The sequence below is a fragment of the Peromyscus californicus genome, unplaced genomic scaffold (assembly GCF_007827085.1).
Source record: "Peromyscus californicus insignis strain IS unplaced genomic scaffold, ASM782708v3 Scaffold_8__1_contigs__length_139910024, whole genome shotgun sequence".
NCBI classification, from domain to species: Eukaryota; Metazoa; Chordata; class Mammalia; order Rodentia; family Cricetidae; genus Peromyscus; species Peromyscus californicus.
Window position 1 is genome coordinate 57342611 of NW_026294606.1, and position 18014 is coordinate 57360624.

The following is an 18014-nucleotide window of genomic DNA, read 5'->3' on the forward strand; positions in this document are numbered from 1 at the left end:
ACAGTGTTCTGTCTGCACGTGTCCCTGCAGGCCAGAAGAGGGTGCCAGATCTCATTAGATATGGTTGTGAGCCACCATGTGGTTGCTGGGAATTGAATTCAGGACCTTTGGAAGAGCAGCCAGTGCTCTTAACCTCTGAGCCATCTCCCCAGCCCCGACCAATTTTTAAATAGACATTATTTTAGAAATACTCTATTGTGTCTGCAGTTAAATATATATATGTAAATATAAATACACCAAGATTGTCACAACTAGCATTTCACTAAGATGCATAGTTTTACAGTTTTGGTTGGATATTTGCAGGCATGGTGTTACTGGGAGGACCACAGGAAAGTTCTCAGTCTTCCACACTACTGCCATCTCCGTTCTCTACCCTAACTACTAAAGTATCTGATACTTCGTTGGTTGAGACAGGTTTTTTTTTTTTTGGTTTTTCGAGACAGGGTTTCTCTGTGTAGCTTTGCGCCTTTCCTGGAACTCACTTGGTAGTCCAGGCTGGCCTCGAACTCACAGAGATCCGCCTGGCTCTGCCTCCCGAGTGCTGGGATTAAAGGCGTGCGCCACCACCGCCCGGCTTGAGACAGGTTTTTAATGAGTTGTGCCCTCACTTCCACTGTATGCCTCTAGGCACAGCAGGCAGTCTGTGGGCATAGTGCTCTAGACATTGCCATGTGTGGTCAGTTGTCTTGATTTCTGTTTTTCATGGTTTATATAAGATCATGTGGGGACTTAACAAAACAACTGTCTCTAGCTTTACACAAAGAAGTAGTTAAGGATTGAGGAGGGACTCTTCCTTACAGAATCATTTATTCAGAGTTCATGGGATAGTAATTATTTACTGTCTTGTGGGAAAATTCCAGATGGCAGTGTTTATACAGTATAATTAGAGATTGCTCTTTAAGAAGAAAAGGTTGGCCGGGCGGTGGTGGCGCACGCCTTTAATCCCAGCACTCGGGAGGCAGAGCCAGGCGGATCTCTGTGAGTTCGAGGCCAGCCTGGGCTACCAAGTGAGTCCCAGGAAAGGCGCAAAGCTACACAGAGAAACCCTGTCTCGAAAAAACCAAAAAAAAAAAAAAAGAAGAAGAAGAAAAGGTTATTTACAGCCTTAATAGTTATCATTTAATTTCATTAACAACAAATTACTTTACTTCTCCAGTGCTCTGTTTCTGTATTGACAGATGACACATTTAAATTTGGGGGTAGGAGGGTGAGTGAGGGAGAGAGAGAGAGAGAGAGAGAGAGAGAGAGAGAGAGAGAGAACACAGAACTATGCAGCCCTCAGAGATCTATCTGCCAACCTCTGCTTCTCAACTGTTAAAGGTATGCACCACTACACCTTGAACATTTAAGATCTAGTATACTGGTCAATAAAGTATGGAACTCTGGTCTGTAATATTTGTTTATTTTTTTTTTAATGTTTCTTTGAGACAGGCCTTGATAGCCAGGGACCATGAATTCAGTATTTTCTTGATTCAGCCTTCTGAGTGCTGGAATTAACAGGGATGTGCGTCACCACCCCCACCTCATCTGTGAATATGTTTAAAGGAGAAAAACAGTGAACTGGGTATAGCTAAGAAGAAGAGTGCTCGCTTAATGTGCACAAGGCCTAAGTTCAATACTTTGCACCACAAAAAGAGAAAACACACCCCTAATTTGGTGGGTTTGCTTATCCTCTACCATATGATAATTTCTTAGAGATTAAGAAAGTTCAAAAAAAACAAACTAAACTTAACCCGTGCCTTTTTTTCATATATGTAATTTTTCTTAATCTGTTTAACGTTTTGTTTTTTAAAAACTTTTGTCATTTCAGGTAACTGGAAATAAAGCCAAACAAGAATTAACAGATATACCTGAGACTTCTAATGTTGTGCTTTCTGGTGTTGCAAGTACCCAAAGTAATGGATCTTGTATTCCCAGTGAAGAAAAAACCTTCCAGAGCACAAAGATGGTTTCTTGTAATGACTCTGTCACACAGGACACCTTGACCACAGCTTTTGATGAGGCCAGCAGTGATTCAATAATGTGTCAGAAGTCTGTGTTCAGCACCCTTGAGAACAAAGTTGATATTTTTCATCCATCACTGCTGATAAAAACAGGTGCTGTACAGGATGTTACCCAGCATAGCAGCGCCATCAATAACAAATGTCCACCCTCTGTGGAAAGGACAGATGATAATGTGGAATATATGATGATTAATCTGGAACCAGTTCCTCTTGCTTTTGAAAAAGCTGCCTATGCACCAATACAGAAAGAAGTAAATAGCGCTGACAAACCTACAGGCTTTAATAGCGAGCTGGTTAAACAAGTATCCCCTGCCTTGACTAGTCAGTATCCTGTGTCTACAACGGAAAAGGCACAAACACAGTGCCCTAGGGACGTTCCTTCTCTTGCCATTTCAGAATATAAAGAGAGTAAGTGCCTTTCTGCCTCTTCCCTAAAAAAGGAAACACCTGAAAGCCACTGTCCATTACAGAAAGAGATTCCTCCGACATCAGCTGATGAAGGATTGATAACAGAAGCACTGTCATTAGTTAAAAGTTCTAGTTATTCATTTGCCAGTGACAGAACAAAATGCCCACAAGATGCCTTTCTACAGACGCAGAATGGCTTCAGCATGTCTTTAGATGAGGTTCTAGAACCATCACAAGTTAAAGTAGTGTCATTATCAACCTCTGCTACCCTGGAAAACAGGCAGTCCCTTAACTGTATTCCAGCAATAAGTAATATATCAGATGGCTCTACAGAAGTAAGGAATAATGACAAGAGTAATCTAAACCAAGAAAAGACTTTGCAGACATTGAATTCAGTATTTCCCCAACAAACAGAGCTGTCTGTGAGTAAAGAAGAGGTTAGCATGGAGTTGTCAGGGGAAGGTTCTGATACTGACCTAACTCTAACAGTATCACCACCTATAAGCCCCAGGGAGGAAATGGCAGCTTGTGAAATTGAACAGTTACAGAGGGCCCCAGTATCAAATTTAGGACTACAGAATAGAAATGAAGAAATGATTGACTCAGAAGCACAGGTGAGCCTCATAAAAAACAAAGAAATAAATTTAGCTAGCTGTATGTCAGTGTATCCTGTGGAACCTAAAGAACCATTAAAAGAGACACAAAGCAATGATTTAAAACCAGGTACATTAATACTTTCTAAAGAAAATCATGCCCCTAAGGTTGCAGAAGAAATTAAAGTTTCCTCAGGCTTCCCCTTTGGGCCTCTAATAGAAGAAGTATCACCAGCTTCTAGTCCTGATCCCATAGTACATACTGAAGAAACACAGCCATCTCCATGTTTAAAACTTCATGATACACAGTCTGAGAAAAGTAACAAGTTCTACCAAATTAAGTCAGGAGATTTAACCATACCAGAAAAAGAAAATTCTTTTGTTGATCCTAAGACTTCAATATCACAAGGACAAGTGCAGCTCTCAGCTGAAATACCACAGGTACTAACTAATGCAGGAATAGAAGGCAGAGTAACTGTGCCGGGTGAGATAACTGAGTTCATTGTCCCAAGTGAGCACAAAGAGAGTTTATCTTTCTCAGAAAAGGTGCAGTGCAATGATAAAGAATTAAGCAAGCCTACCTCGCCCCCTAAATATGGAGGTAACTTCAAGCCTCTTGAAAAACTGGTAAAATCAGGAAACCCATTGCAGGCAATTTGTATGGAGAACAGAAATCAGGACACAAAACTTCCTGCCTTGGAGTCCAGTGTACCCTTATGTGGTCCTAGAAAAGTTGAAAATAAGTCTTTGACAGACACATTGGTTTCTATAACCACCGGAAGTGGAATAGTGAATGTGTCATTAAAACAGACTAGCTCTAGAGATGATGAGAAAAATGTCTTTGACAGTGATTTGAAAACAGAAGCTGATAATACTATGCAGCCTGGGTCAGTGAACTCTGCCTCTGTTGACAAAACTGATGTACAGACATACATGTACCCAGAAATCTCAAAGTTTGTTTCTTCCTCTGACAATGCTCAGTGTACCTATTATACAAAACCAGTAAGTGTAGAGCCAGGGTTTCAAACACAGGAAATACCAGTAGTTAAAGTGGCCGGCTTACTTAAGAATATTGGAACTGAATTACATGAAGAAAGCATGGATCTCAGTTCTACTGACCTTCACCCTAACTCCACATCTACAAAAGATGAACAAAAAACAATTCATGTGCTGCAAGACACATCAAAATGTGAAGAAAAAACGCCCTTGAATGATGGAGTTTTCTCCAAAATTGCTCATTCTTACCAAAATACAACAGACATCAGTAAAAGTATCAATGAAGGGCCTTTTGCTTCCTTTGTCCTAGAATCCATTGACTCAGTTTGTGGCATCTACAGAGAACATATTGTCAGTGAAAACTCTAACATGGGACATAAAACCAAGGCAGATTCTGAAACACTGAACAGAAATACAGAGATAAATGGAAATGCTTCCATGTGCTATGGAGCACTTTCTGGAGACACTGATCAAGAGTCTCTTGATTGTAGAAACTGTAAATTAGATGTGGAGAATTTGTGTACTTTGAGAGGTAGTCATGGAAGCCAAAAAGATGCTGTAAAAAATAGCACTGACTCTTTCACAGGCTTAAACAACAGTGATAAAGACACTTGGATCTACTCTAGCAAAATTTCAGAGCTGGAGACACACATTCCACCCAGAACCTGGGAAATGGAACCATGCCCTATCTCAACAAATAAGTGTATGCCTCACTACGTCCAGATCCCAGATTCCCATGGTATCCCCAGGACTTATGCTAACTTTACTATAACAAAAGAGTCCAAAGATACCACAAGAACATTGCATAGCCTGAAGAGGCATCGGAATTTCACTGCAAACTGTGGCCTTCTTAGCTCCTGGATTAGCACTTGGCATGTGGCAGATGACCTAACACAGAATACTTTAGACATGGAGTACTTGCGTTTTGATCATAAGCTAAAACAAGTAAGAAAGAAGGGGGATTCTCGGCAATCTTCTCCTTCCACCAACATCTTCCCTAAGGAGTCCCTTATCCGAATCTCAGTTGGAACATGCCCTTCATCACAAACATCTGATCCCTCACTTCTGCATCTTCCACCTAAGAGCAGAAGCCCCATTCTGGTGACAGTTGTACACTCAGACACCAGGCAGCAGAGTCATTGCCAAAGAGGCCACTCACCCAGCAATCTAGACAGTTCTCCTTTTTGGAAGGAGAAACATAGTCAAAGTAGAAATCTTAGAAATTCTGAAAGAAATCAGACTGTTCCAGTCCACCTAAATAAACTGAAATACAACAGCACTTTGAAAGAAGCTAGAAATGATATTTCACTTATTCTAAATGAATATGCTGAATTTAATAAGGTCATGATGAATAGCAACCAAATTGTTTCCCAAGATAAAAGGTTAAGTGTAGCTTCTGCAGAAGCTGTGTCCCAGGAGACATGTCAGTCAAGACAGTCGGTATCCTACAAAGATGTGATCACAGACTTGTGTGCCACTCTGCATCTCAAACTAAAAGGAGTCATGAGGGAGGCTTGTAAGAGCCCTTTCTGGTTCTACCTCGTTGAAACAGAAGATAAGTCATTCTTTTTAAGAACAAAGGTAAAGTACCAGCTTACTCTATACTTCATTATATTCTAAGTTTAGTTTATTTTAGAAGTAATTAACTTAAAAGTTGGGGTTTAAAAGAAATGGTATGGGAACGTGATATGTTATCAGTAACTCAAATAGAACACAAATTCCAAAATGACAAAAATGTCAGTAACTCAAATAGAACACAAATTCCAAAATGACAGAAATGAAAAGCTAATGGTGATTGAATCAAGACAAATGCTGGGCTCTCCCAAGTCAGGTTTTCACCATATTTACATCCATTTTCAGTTACCACCTTCTTACCTTAGCATTCAGTTTTTGTTTGTTTGTTTGTTTTTAAGAAAAATTATATTCCAGGGATGAGGAGATGGCTCAGTGCTCATACAGAAAGCTGTGCACATGGGCAGTAATCCAAACACTGGGGAGACAAAGGCTGCCAAATCTCTGGGGCTTGCTGGCCAGCCATTCTAGCTGAATAGGTAAGCTCTAGGTTTGGTGAGAGACTGTCTCAAAACAGTGGAGACAAATAGAAGACTCTTGATGTCAACTCTGGCCCCTATGTTCATACATACACAAAAATCACATACCAAAATGTCTTTTTCGTTGATGTATACACTAGAGGAAAATAGTTAATGATAACTTCTAAAACGAAGACATGTCTACCATATAACATTTTGTGAAAAGTAAACTTTGTAAATAATTTAGACACATCCTACAAAGGGCTTAGTGCTGCATAAGGTGGCAAGAAACAAGGTATGTGTGACACGAGCCCAGCAAGTGGGGATGGGAGACCTGGTCAACACCACTGGACAAAAGAGTTTACTGTCAAGAGATGAGTTTGGTAGCCGGGAGGTAATGGCTCATGCCTTTAATCCTAGCACTCAGGAGGCAGAGGCAGGTGGATCTCTGTGAGTTCCAGGCCAGCCTGGTCTATAGAGTGAGTTCTAGCCAGAACTGTTTTCAAAGAGAAACTATGTCTCCAAAAAAAAGAAAGATGAGTTTGGAGACATTGAAGACCCATGCTAGGAAAGGACTCACTAAGATACATTATCATATTTAGACTTCATCCTGAGGTCACTGGAAAGACTCTTTAAAAAAACAGATTCTTAAAAATAAATGGCAGGGATTGGAGAGGTGGCCCAACAGTTAAGAATACCTACTGTTCTTAGGACCTGGAATTGGTTCCCAGCACCCACACAGTGGCTCATAACCATAGGCACCCTCTTATTTCTATACTGAATGTATTGAAAATATTGACAGTATTTCACCATGTGGCTACTATTTATAATGAAAAGCACACATTTGTACAAAGGTACAATTTTTAATTGAACACATACTAAAATAAACTTCAGAATGACATTCCTTCAAAAGCACAGTGTTTGTTGGGTGTGGTGGCTGACACCTGTAATCCCATCACTTGAATGGCTGAGATGGGAGAATCAGGTTTGAAGCCAGCTGAGCCACAGGGTGAAATCCTGTCTCAGGAAAACAAAAAACAGTACAGTTTTTTAAGCCTTGGAAACATCCTGAATAATACTGGCAAGTCCTAAACTCTTCTTTAGTGATAGGATACAGACCTGTTTGTAAGATGAGAATCTGCAGTGACAACTCAGTCTTAAGTATTTCAGTTGACTCTTTCCTAAAAGAATTTTCTTCAAAAATTATGTTGTCCCTTTTGAGTGACAATGAAATAGTCAAAAGTTCAGCTGTTTGGGATTCAGGGCAGACAAAGTAATACATTGTAAAGAAATATTCTGACTGTCTGGAGTGTATTTGGGGTGTATAATGGCAAGCCATAATCCTTCCTGAAAAAGCATCATGTAAGAGTCATGATGGACAGGTGGTGGTGGTGGTGGTGGTGGTGGTGGTGGTGGTGGTGGTGATGGTGGTGATGGTGGTGATGGTGGTGATGGTGGTGATGGTGGTGATGATGCACACCTTTAACCCCAGCATGGGAGGCAGACAGATTTCTGTGAGTTCAAGGCCAACCTCATCTACAGAGTGAGTTCCAGGACAACCAGGGCAACACAGAAACCCTATCTTAGGAGGGAAACAAAAAAAAAGTCATAAGGGAGATGGGATTGAGGAAATTCTTTCATGATGCACATTCACCTTCCCAGTGAGACTTCACAAGGAGCCACTCTGACATAACATGCAGTTCCTTATAAACATGTAGTTTATGTTACCCTTTTATTCGGATATGGACATCCAAGGAACAATTAGCTCTTCAAATTGATTCCCATTAATGATAAAGAAATGCACTGGTAGGTTTCTAAAGTTCTACCTGTATATTATATATTAAAATAATGGCATTATGTAAACACTCAGCAACCCTGTCCTGTCTCACTCCCTTGAAAGTGAAACTGCATTTATGTGAATTAGTTTGGATTGCTTTTTTTAAATCAGCCTTTGATATTTTATAGACATAAACTGCTTTATCTTTTTTTTTTTTTTTTCTTTTTCTTTTTTGGTTTTTCAAGACAGGGTTTCTCTGTAGCTTTGCGCCTTTCCTGGATCTTGCTCTGTAGACCAGGCTGGCCTGGAACTCACAGAGATCCGCCTGTCTCTGCCTCCCGAGTGTTGGGATTAAAGGCATGTGCCACCACCGCCGCCGCCGCCGCTGCTTTATCTTTAAATTAAACTCCTTGGGCTGTTGAAATGGCTCAGTAAGAGAAGGCACCAAGCCTGACAGCCTGAGTTTGATCCCCAGGACCTACATGATAGGAAAGAACCAAATCCTGAAAGTTATGCCTTGACCTTCACATGTTGTCCATGGTATGTGTGTGCGCACCCACCTACTTACATACATACATACATACATACATACTAATTTTATAACTAAAAACTTAAATCCTAGTAATATATGTGTATGTTTATTTAGTAATAAGACCAGTAGCTATTTATGTTGCCTTGTAAATAGGATTTGCTTTTTTGATGTATTGTTCTTTTTGTTTGCTCCATATTGAGATGTGTTGCTGAGTAGCTGAGACAGACTAGAACTCATGATCCTTCCTCAGTCTCCCAAGTGCCAAGAATGTATGTACCGCCATGTCTAGCTGGTGGCTTGTTTTTAATATAAATAGTTGTACCACCCGGGTGGCCATGGCACACACCTTTAATCCCAGCACTTGGGAGGCAGAGCCAGACTGATCTCTGAGTTCGAGGCCATCGTGGTCTACATAGTGCATTCCAGGACAGCCAGGGTTATACAGAGAGACCCTATATCAAAAAAAAAAAAAAAAAATTCTGTACAAGTTTCCTTTTTTAGTAATATCTTTGTAAATCTTTCAGAGCATTCTAAAGAAAGGAGGCCATACAGAAATTGAACTTCTGGATTTCTGTCAAGCTTTTCACAGAGAGAGTGAGACACTATTAGTTATCATCAAAAATGAAGACATAATGTCACGTTTGCATCAGGTAAGTTTGGAATCTCACAGAAAAAAGGAATATATTCTAGGCACTGAACTTGTGTAGTATTGTGACTCATTCTTCCTATTCTGTATAGGTGAATAGCTGACATATACTTCCATCGGAACTTTAGTGGGAAGATACTGGGGGAAGGTACAGTGTGGCATACTCTAGAATCACCAGGTGTCTGTGGGGCAGGTTGATATGTTAACTGAGGGAGAACTATGAAAAAACTGTGAGCTAATGCTAAATATTCTCACTTGAAAAATTGATGTCTATTAAGAAAATATACTTTAAAAGGACTTGCCTGCTGGTTGACAAGAAATAATTGCTTGTCCCAAGGAGCAACTTGTGGACACAGGATAATGACATGAGCTTGGGGTGTTGGCACCACTAGGTGAGTTGGAAACAGAATGAGTTTGTGTGACTTAACTATTTATAGGTCCCTTTTACTTAAGACATGTTCTTTTCTCATAAACTATTTGTAGAGTCCACTTTTTAATTAATTTTGATGAGCTAATGGCTACTCATGATAAGGTGAGAACTGCTCTTTGTGTGTGGCAAAGTTGTCAGTGGTCCTGGTTGAAGACATTTTCAGCTGCTCATGGTCCTTGAAATCTATGAATGTTCAGTGTGCCTACGTGTACCTTTCTTCATGGAAGTCCTTTTATGTCTAACAGATCCCTTCTCTGCTGAAGCTAAAGCATTTCCCCAGTGTCATCTTTGCTGGGGTGGACAGCCCTGAAGACATTCTGAATGACACCTATCAAGAGCTGTTTCGCTCAGGCGGCTTTGTGGTATCAGATGATGATATACTAGAAAATTTGACATTAGGTTGGTCTTTAACTTTGAAATCTAGTCAGGTCAATTTCTCTTTACCCAGTAACTAACACAAATACTGTAAGAATCAGTTCTCGCCGGGTGGTGGTGGCTCACGCCTTTAATCCCAGCACCTGGGAGGCAGAGCCAGGCAGAACTCTGAGATTGAGGCCAGCATGGTCTTCAGAGTGAGATCCAGGACAGGCACCAAAACTACACAGAGAAACCCTGTCTCGAAAAACCAAAAAAAAAAAAAAAAATCAGTTCTCTGTTTCTGATGACACAAGGCCTAATATCTTAATAGTAACAAAAATCTTTATTTAAAAATGATTTCCAAAAGTCATCATGGTTAAAACTTTGAACACTCTAATGTAGAATCACATCAGAACAATTTGAGTACCATTTCAGAATCAGTCTGCTTTCATCGGCATAAATTCTTCATGGAAACTAGGTTAATAAAAGTATAACTTTTCTATTGCACTGGGCTCCTGCTTCTGTTCTGTCATGTGGGCTGGTTCAGAGCGCTAGCTAGCTGCATGTGACCCGCGTGCTCTTGCCCCTACACAGTTGTTTCCCATTATAGTATGACCAGGTAGAGGAGTCACAGGTTATGCGTTTATGAGACTGGACATTGCCCAGACATAGAAGAGGTGGCGACATGCGTCTGTTTGTTCATAAGTGACAACTGACCTTGCAGGAACAACAAAAACTAAGGTACATCTTCTCTTTGCTGACCTTATTCTACAGTTCAACTGAAGGAAATTGTTAAAATCCTGGAAAAACTAAATGAAAATGGAAAATGGAAGTGGCTGCTTCACTACAGAGAAAATAAAAAGCTCAAGGAAGATGTCAGGTAAGTACATGTGGAGAAAGGTGCAAATACTCCAGTTACAGTTTTCCATGTGCTTTAGTCAAGCACCACAGCCACGAAAATAGTGTCAGAATGGACATCCCCTTCCTAAGATTTAGGTCTGTTGGTTAGCTTTGGGATTTGTTTTCACAGTAGGGCATCCAGTGAAAGGTGTATTTACAGCAACGTTTTGAGCCAGTCTTAAAAATATCCATAGTTAAGTCAGGCTCTGCTGCCATATGCAGAAACATGGGGAACTGTGACCTTGGTTCTAGTGCTTTTTTGGATACTGATTCATATTTTGAGTTGTTAGGGTATTGGATTTAAATAGGAGACAAGCGTCTTAAATCTAAAGCAGTAATTTGTTTTAATTTCTTTATTATTTTTTTGCAGCCCAGTTTCCACTCCTTCCTTCCTTTCTGCTCAGTCCTCCTCTCAACCTTCCTTCCCCACTCCTTTCTCTTCAGAAAAGTGCAGTCCTCCCATGTATATCAACCAGCCATGGCATATCATTACTGCAGTGATTTGTGTGTGCAGTATATGCATGCATTTGTGTAGGTTACACATTTGTATGCATGCAGCCTGGCAGTCCATGTCAGGTGTCTTCTATCACTGTCCACCTTTTTTTTTTTTTTTTTAAAGGTTTACTATGTATACAGAAGAAGGTGCCAGCTCTCATTACAGACGGTTGTGAGCCACCATGTGGTTGCTGGGAATTGAACTCAGGACCTCTGGAAGAGCAGTCAGTGCCCTTAACCTCTGAGCCATCTCTCCAGCCCTTGTTTTGTTTTGTTTTTGTTTTTCGAGACAGGGTTTCTCTAGCTTTGCACCTGTCCTGGATCTCACTCTGTAGACCAGGCTGGCCTCAAACTCAGAGAGATCCGCCTGTCTCTGCCTCCCAATGCTGGGATTAAAGGCGTGCGCCACCACCGCCCGGGCTTCCACCTTATTTTCAAAGAGGTCTTACTGAATCTAGAACTCATCATTCGAACTAGGCTGGTTGGCTGGCCAGTGAGCCTACCCTCACCTTCAGTGTTGGAGTTATAGGTGTGTGCTACCACAACTGGCTTTTTATATGGATTCTGGGGGTCTATACTCAGGTCCTCATGCTTACCCAGCAGGTACTTTACTGACTGCACCACATCCCCAGCATCAAAGTAGTGATTTTTTAAAAAAGAAAATTGGTTTTGATTATTTGGCTTAGGAGACCTGGAGCCTATGAGAGTTTCTGCCCATTCAGAGTGTGACTTCAAGTACTCTGGGAACAGTAGGAAAGGAACTTAAGTAGATTGAGAAAGGACAGAATAGATGACATTGTTAAAAAGGTACTAAAGGATGCTTTACATGGAACAGTCTCATTCAAATTTGACACCAAAGAGGAACACAATAATACCGAGAAAACAAACCTGACCATGAGCAAACTACTAGTTAGTTTTAGGGCTAAACATCAATTCCAGACTTTGAGCACTAAATTATTGAATACTTTTTTTTTATAAGATTTATTTTTCATATATACAGCATGTATGACTATAGGCCAGAAGATGGCACCAGATCTCATTACAGGTGGTTGTGAGCCACCATGTGGTTGCTGGGAATTGAACTCAAGACCTCTGGAAGAGCAGTCAGTGCTCTTGACCTCTGAGCCATCTCTCCAGTCCCCTTTTAAAATTGCTTTCTTCAGACACTAGGAGCAAGTATAGCAGGAATTGTGTGAGTGCATGAGACCATTAAAGACAGTACAGGCTGGAGAGATCAGTTAACAGCACTCGCTGCTACACAGGAGTTTGGATGTTAGCGCCTGTATTAGGTGACTCATCTAATAAGTAACTGTAACTCTAGCCCCAAGGGATCCAGAGGATTCTGTCCTCTTTGGGCACCTGCACATTCATTTGCGCGTACACTCACACTGACATGCAGATGCACACAGACACATACATTTAAAGACAGAAAAAATTCCAGGTTTTCCCTTGGTGTAGAAGCTAGCCAAGAAAAGGTTCACTAACAACATTGCATGAAGCAAAACAGACTGAAGGGTATGGCCAGAAAAAAGCTGATGAGCTTTTTAAAAAAATTGTGTATGGGTGTTTTGCCTACATGTATGTACCACATGCATACAGTGCCCCCAGAAGCCAGAAGACGGCATCAGATTCCATCAGTTGTAGCCACCATATGGGTGCTGGATCACACCAGTGCTCTTCACAACTAAGCCACCTCTCCATCCCCAGCTAACCAGCATTTTAGAGGAAAAGCTTAATATCAATAATAAGCATGTATTAAAGCTATCAGGTACACACCTACAGGTAAATAAATTCAAAGAACTAAAGACAGATTTTCCTCTAGATGAAAAAAGGAAAAGTAATGTTATTACATAGGTGAGAAATTAAGACAATTTTGGCTGAGATTGGTAATGTGGCCACAAGTCTTAATATGAAGCATAAATTAGACCTATTACTGTCAGGCATGGCAGCACATGATGTGATCCCAGCACAAAGGGCAGGAGCAGAGGGCAATCTCTGGACTACAGTAATTATAACTGTGGAGCAAGACCTTTCCCCCACCCCCAAGAAAGATTTGTTTACATATAATTAGTGCAAAAGTCCACTAAGATCAGTGAGAAAGCGTAGTTGTAATTGTGTGACTGCCTGAGAACTTTGAAGAACCTTTAGTTGCCAACATACAACATACAACAAGTGGGAGTAACTACAAGGATTGTGTCTCTGTCTTAGAACGTGGTCCAAGGTTGCAGTCTGTACTTTCAAAGGAGTCATTGTTGAAAAGTTTAGAGGCAACTGATCAGGACAGTGCATACATGGTGGCCATTATGCCATGAAAACACATCAAGAAAAAGGACATACAACTAGTTCTTAATACAACTAGTTAAAATGAAAGCAGAGAGAGGACTAGCTTGGTAGTTGAGAGATGACCCAAGTTCAGTTCCCCGCACCCACACAGGGTGGCTCACAACTGCCCTTAACTGTAGATCCAGGGGATTAGACAACCTCTTCTGGACTCTTAGGACACCAGCACTAACATATGCACATTCTTTCAAACAGAAAATCTTCCTTTCTTTTAAATGAAAGCAAGAAAAGCTACTAACATTTATTTCTATTTTCCAGGGTAGATTCAATTGCACATAAAAAGAACTTAATTCTAAAATCATACCAGAGTGTAAATATCATTGAATTGCTTCATTATCACAACTGTGACTCTCCATCACCAACGAAAGCTGAAATTTTGAAATGCTTGCTAAACCTGCAAATTCAACATATCAATGCCAGGTTTGCTGTCTTCCTAACAGGTAAATTTAATCTGAGTTCTAATCTTCATTACTCAGTTAATGCTAAAACAGAAATATCCTTCTTAAGTAGTTATTGAATGCCTTAGATGTATGTGGTATTACCCATAGCCAGTAAGTAGTGCATCATGTGTTTTGACAAATTACCCTTAAGTCCAGAGGATGCTTGCCAAGGAGTGCCAAGTTTCTCTCATTAATAGTCTTCTAATTGTTATTCTCGGGTCCTCCAAGACTTTTTCACGTTTTCTGTGAGCTGCCTGGTTTACTGAAACCAGTACAGTTGTCCATTATATCCCTTCCCTCCCCCACGCTGCTGCCATTTGTCTTAGTTTTTCTTCTTATTCTAATGAATTCCGCTACCTCAAAAAAATGGGTATACTAGCTTTTGTCACAGTTTTTCTTCTTTACAGACAAGCCCAAAGTGTCTACAGAAGTCTTTGAAAATAATGGAATCCTTGTTGCAGATGTAAACTACTTCACTGAAAATATACAAAAGATAGCAGCTCCATTTAAGAGTAGCTACTGGTAAGAACTTTTTGTAAAACTCCTAGTGTAAGCTGGAATTACTGGCAGTAAACAGTGCCACTGAGGGAAAGAAAGCTGTTCAAAACTGCACTTTTTGTTTTTGTTTGTAGTTATTTTAACCAATGAGTTGAATTCCCATCAGCTTCTGTGATTACCACAAATGAGATTAACCAACCTGTTCCAACATGAATAGGCTTTTCCCCACTAGGTAGTTATCCCAGTTATAAGTATTTCTTGGTCATTTTGCTTTACCAATTTTGTGTTCCTACAGGTGATTGGAGTTGAGACTAGACATGGAAGATAACAACAATAAATAAATTAGTATTTTCCCGAGTCTGAAAAACTTCAAATACATACAAACAATCCTCATCTGAAAAATCCATGTTTCATTTTTCATGCTTTGCTAGAATGTCTCATTTCATCATGGACCATAGTTGCCATTAGCTTTGAGTTACAATGGTTGAATACTGCTGTAAATTATTTTCATTCTAAACATCATGCCTTCAAAACTATTGAGCTTGATATTAAAATTGAGACCTTCACATGTTTAACGTAGCTAAAGTAAAGTCTATTTTAACAAATAGCTGTTTTTGCGTGTGGTCAGAGGCTTATCAAGTGCATGTTTCAGATGTTTTACCACATTGTAAAAAGTACAGTCTGTAATGGTTTTGTTTGCTGTTTCATAAAAAACACTACAAAGAGAAAAAGCATTTTTTTCCATAAACAACAAATTTATACACTTTTCCACTTACTGGGTTTTTTTTTAATGCTGCACTACAAAAATCAATCTGATCAAATTATTTATATTAGAACTTTCTTAAGTCTTTAAAATACACACAAGAGAAAAACCATTTGTATACTATCTATTTGGAACAAAGGCTTTTTATACCTAGTTTCGGGTTGGGTTGGTTTTGTTTTGGTTTTTTTTTTAATAAAGATAATTAAAATGCAGTTGTTTGTGCTGTGATTCAATCTGCGTGCAAGGCCACTGACCAGTATGCCTAAGAAGAATCCTACTACAATGAGCCTATATTAAGAATAAAATGGCTTCCATCTAAATCTATCAGGTAATACATTAGCTCACCGGAAGGCAATATAAGCAGAACACAGACAGACAATATGCGGGACAGTGGTTTCCAGAGTTTGGCTTTATTTTGCAGTACAGAAATCATTTGGAGCCATTTTGAGACAGACATCATTGAAATCAAGGCTCTGTCAAATCAATACTGCATTGCAGCTTGGTCCATTGAAGAAGCCATACCTGGGATAAAAGGTGCTTCTATGTTTTCCCTACTTACCATAAGGTTCCTTTCTCCTTCTCAGCAATTGTAGTAGGTTAACATACCACATACTGTCTTCCCTCCAAACAACTTCCTAAGTCTGAAGTTTGGTTAGAAGTTTATACCCACATGAACAAAATATGTGGGTCTACTGTTTGGGCCCTGCTTTAATACTTCACATAGCAAAAGCGAGAAAACTTTGAATGTTTTCCCAAACCAAAGAATATTCAATTTAGACTCCCAATATCAAGATGGCACAAATTGTATAGATCCAGCTCTTGAGCAGAGGCACCCAATCGCAAAGGCTACACTGATTAAAAGATACAAGTACTGTATCAAGTTCTCTATCAATATTTGTTTAGAACAGCTCCTTCACTAAAAAAAAAAAAAAATCCAGTCTGGTTAAACTGAACAGAAACCACCAATTCTGACTAGCCATTCCATGAAAACAAGTTAATACATGATATTAGAAAAGTGAAGGGAAGTAGTATTCACTGGTATAGCACTCTTCAATCTCCAGTTTGATCATAAAAGCAGGGCTTACAATATTGATTTCATACAATACACATTATTTGCCAAATTTTGTTTGTCCTAATTACATATGTACTGCTGTTAGTCTTCTCCATAAATGTCATTCTTCTTGCGCTTCATTTCTTCAAAGTCAAACTCAGATCCTGTCATTCTCTTATAGATATCTTTAATGTCATCACAGGTTGTCTCAAAGTGAGTGGTAGCATCATAGGCACGGGAAATAAAGATCTGGAATTAAGAATTATAGAGACTTCAAACTACTTAGGGATGCTCCCCAATAAAGACTGGTAATGACTTTTTTAGATCATGACACTCACCTGGCTCTCTGTTCCCAAATCTTTCGGTACAAAGAGGTCACTGATGCTGACAAATCTAAATGGGAAGAAACAAACCAGCATTACTGCTTTGCCTTAAAGCATAAGACCGACAGGACTAAGGATTCACAGCAACCAATGGCTGCCCTGTCTTGTTCTCAGAATTACCTGACCATGCAGCAGACACCAACACCTCAGTTTCAGTTGACATGAATGAGCACAATACTCACTTCTGTTCAATTGGTTCCAAGAGTTCCAAAGCTGGTCTGATTTCTTTCTCCGGTTCCTTGGTCTCCACAGTTGTACTTACAATGGCAATATATTTGCCCTGTGCTGCCACATTGTGTGCAAAGGATATCATGCAAACATAGATATCTAAAAGCAAATAACAACATACACCTTGGCATTTGTAAACCTTGGGCACAAGTGCATTCAAGTATCATGGTTTCATTGCATTATAAATTAAAATTACTTGGAACAGGCAGTGCTGTCTAAACTTCTTATTTACGGAGGTAAACTAAGTAAGTCTTAGTAAGTTACAAATGTTTACTAACTGAAATTTCTCTTACCCACGTTATGGTTTGTATATAAAATATCACCCAAAATAGATTCATACTCTGAAGGATTGGTCCTTTGCTGGTGGTGCTTTTGACAGATGAATGGATCAGGCAAGTGCTAATGTCATCAAACCATCCAAGAGTTCAGAGCTGAATGGGCTGTTAGGAAATAGGATCTAGCACAGTGGTTCTCAACCTTCCAAATGCTGTGAGCCTTTAATACAGTTCCTCATATTGTGGTAACCCCCAACCATAAAATTACTATTATTATGAGGTTTCTTCTTTTTTGAGACAGGGTTTCTCTTTGTAACAGTCTCTGGAACTTGTTTTGTAGACCAGGCTGGACTTAAATTCAGAGATCTGCCTGCCTCTGCCTCCAGAGTGCTGGGATTAAAGGCATGTGCCACCACCACCCAGCCAAAAAAGGGCTCCTTCAAAACTAATTTTGCTAGTTATGAATCGTAAAATATCTGATATGCACGATATGTGATCCCTGTAAAGGGCTGTTCGACCACCAAAGGGATCATGACCCATAGATTGAGAACCACTTTAGCAGGAGGAAATAGGTCATTACGGGCATGTCTTTGAAAGGGTATGTATGATCTTATGCCCAAGACCCTTTCTTGCTTGCTGTCTGCTTTCCTAGTTTCCATGAGGTAAGCATATTTTGCTGCCACATACTTCCACCATCATTAGACTCTGCCTTGTCCTCAACACAAATGAGTCAGCTGACCACACTGAAAACAGGAGCCAAAATAAATCTTTAATCTGACAGGGTGGTTTTCCCACGGAAAAGCTCACTAAAACCTTAAGAGATTGAGGATGTATGATGACTATAAACTGCTAAACCTAGAGATAAACTC

The 18014-nt window shown here is 39.9% G+C and overlaps 2 protein-coding genes across 6 annotated transcripts in view; one reads left to right on the plus strand and one right to left on the minus strand.

Annotated features, from left to right (window-relative positions):
• Tasor2 (transcription activation suppressor family member 2) overlaps positions 1-16167 on the plus strand; it is a 48323-nt gene extending 32156 nt beyond the window's left edge. For 4 of the 5 annotated variants that reach the window (XM_052726765.1, XM_052726764.1, XM_052726766.1 and 1 more), the window contains 7 exons: positions 1811-5581; positions 8864-8989; positions 9661-9814; positions 10547-10652; positions 13766-13947; positions 14355-14469; positions 14741-16167. In XM_052726765.1, coding sequence (XP_052582725.1) covers positions 1811-5581; positions 8864-8989; positions 9661-9814; positions 10547-10652; positions 13766-13947; positions 14355-14469; positions 14741-14744 — 4458 coding nt within the window. In that variant the 3' untranslated portion in view covers positions 14745-16167. The other variant, XM_052726763.1, reaches the window with a different exon arrangement.
• Gdi2 (GDP dissociation inhibitor 2) overlaps positions 15599-18014 on the minus strand; it is a 31655-nt gene continuing 29239 nt past the window's right edge. The window contains exons 9-11 of the mRNA XM_052726772.1: positions 16825-16969; positions 16598-16652; positions 15599-16508 (exon numbers count right to left, since the gene is read on the minus strand). Coding sequence (XP_052582732.1) covers positions 16362-16508; positions 16598-16652; positions 16825-16969 — 347 coding nt within the window. The 3' untranslated portion in view covers positions 15599-16361. The remainder of the gene's footprint in view (positions 16509-16597; positions 16653-16824; positions 16970-18014) is intronic.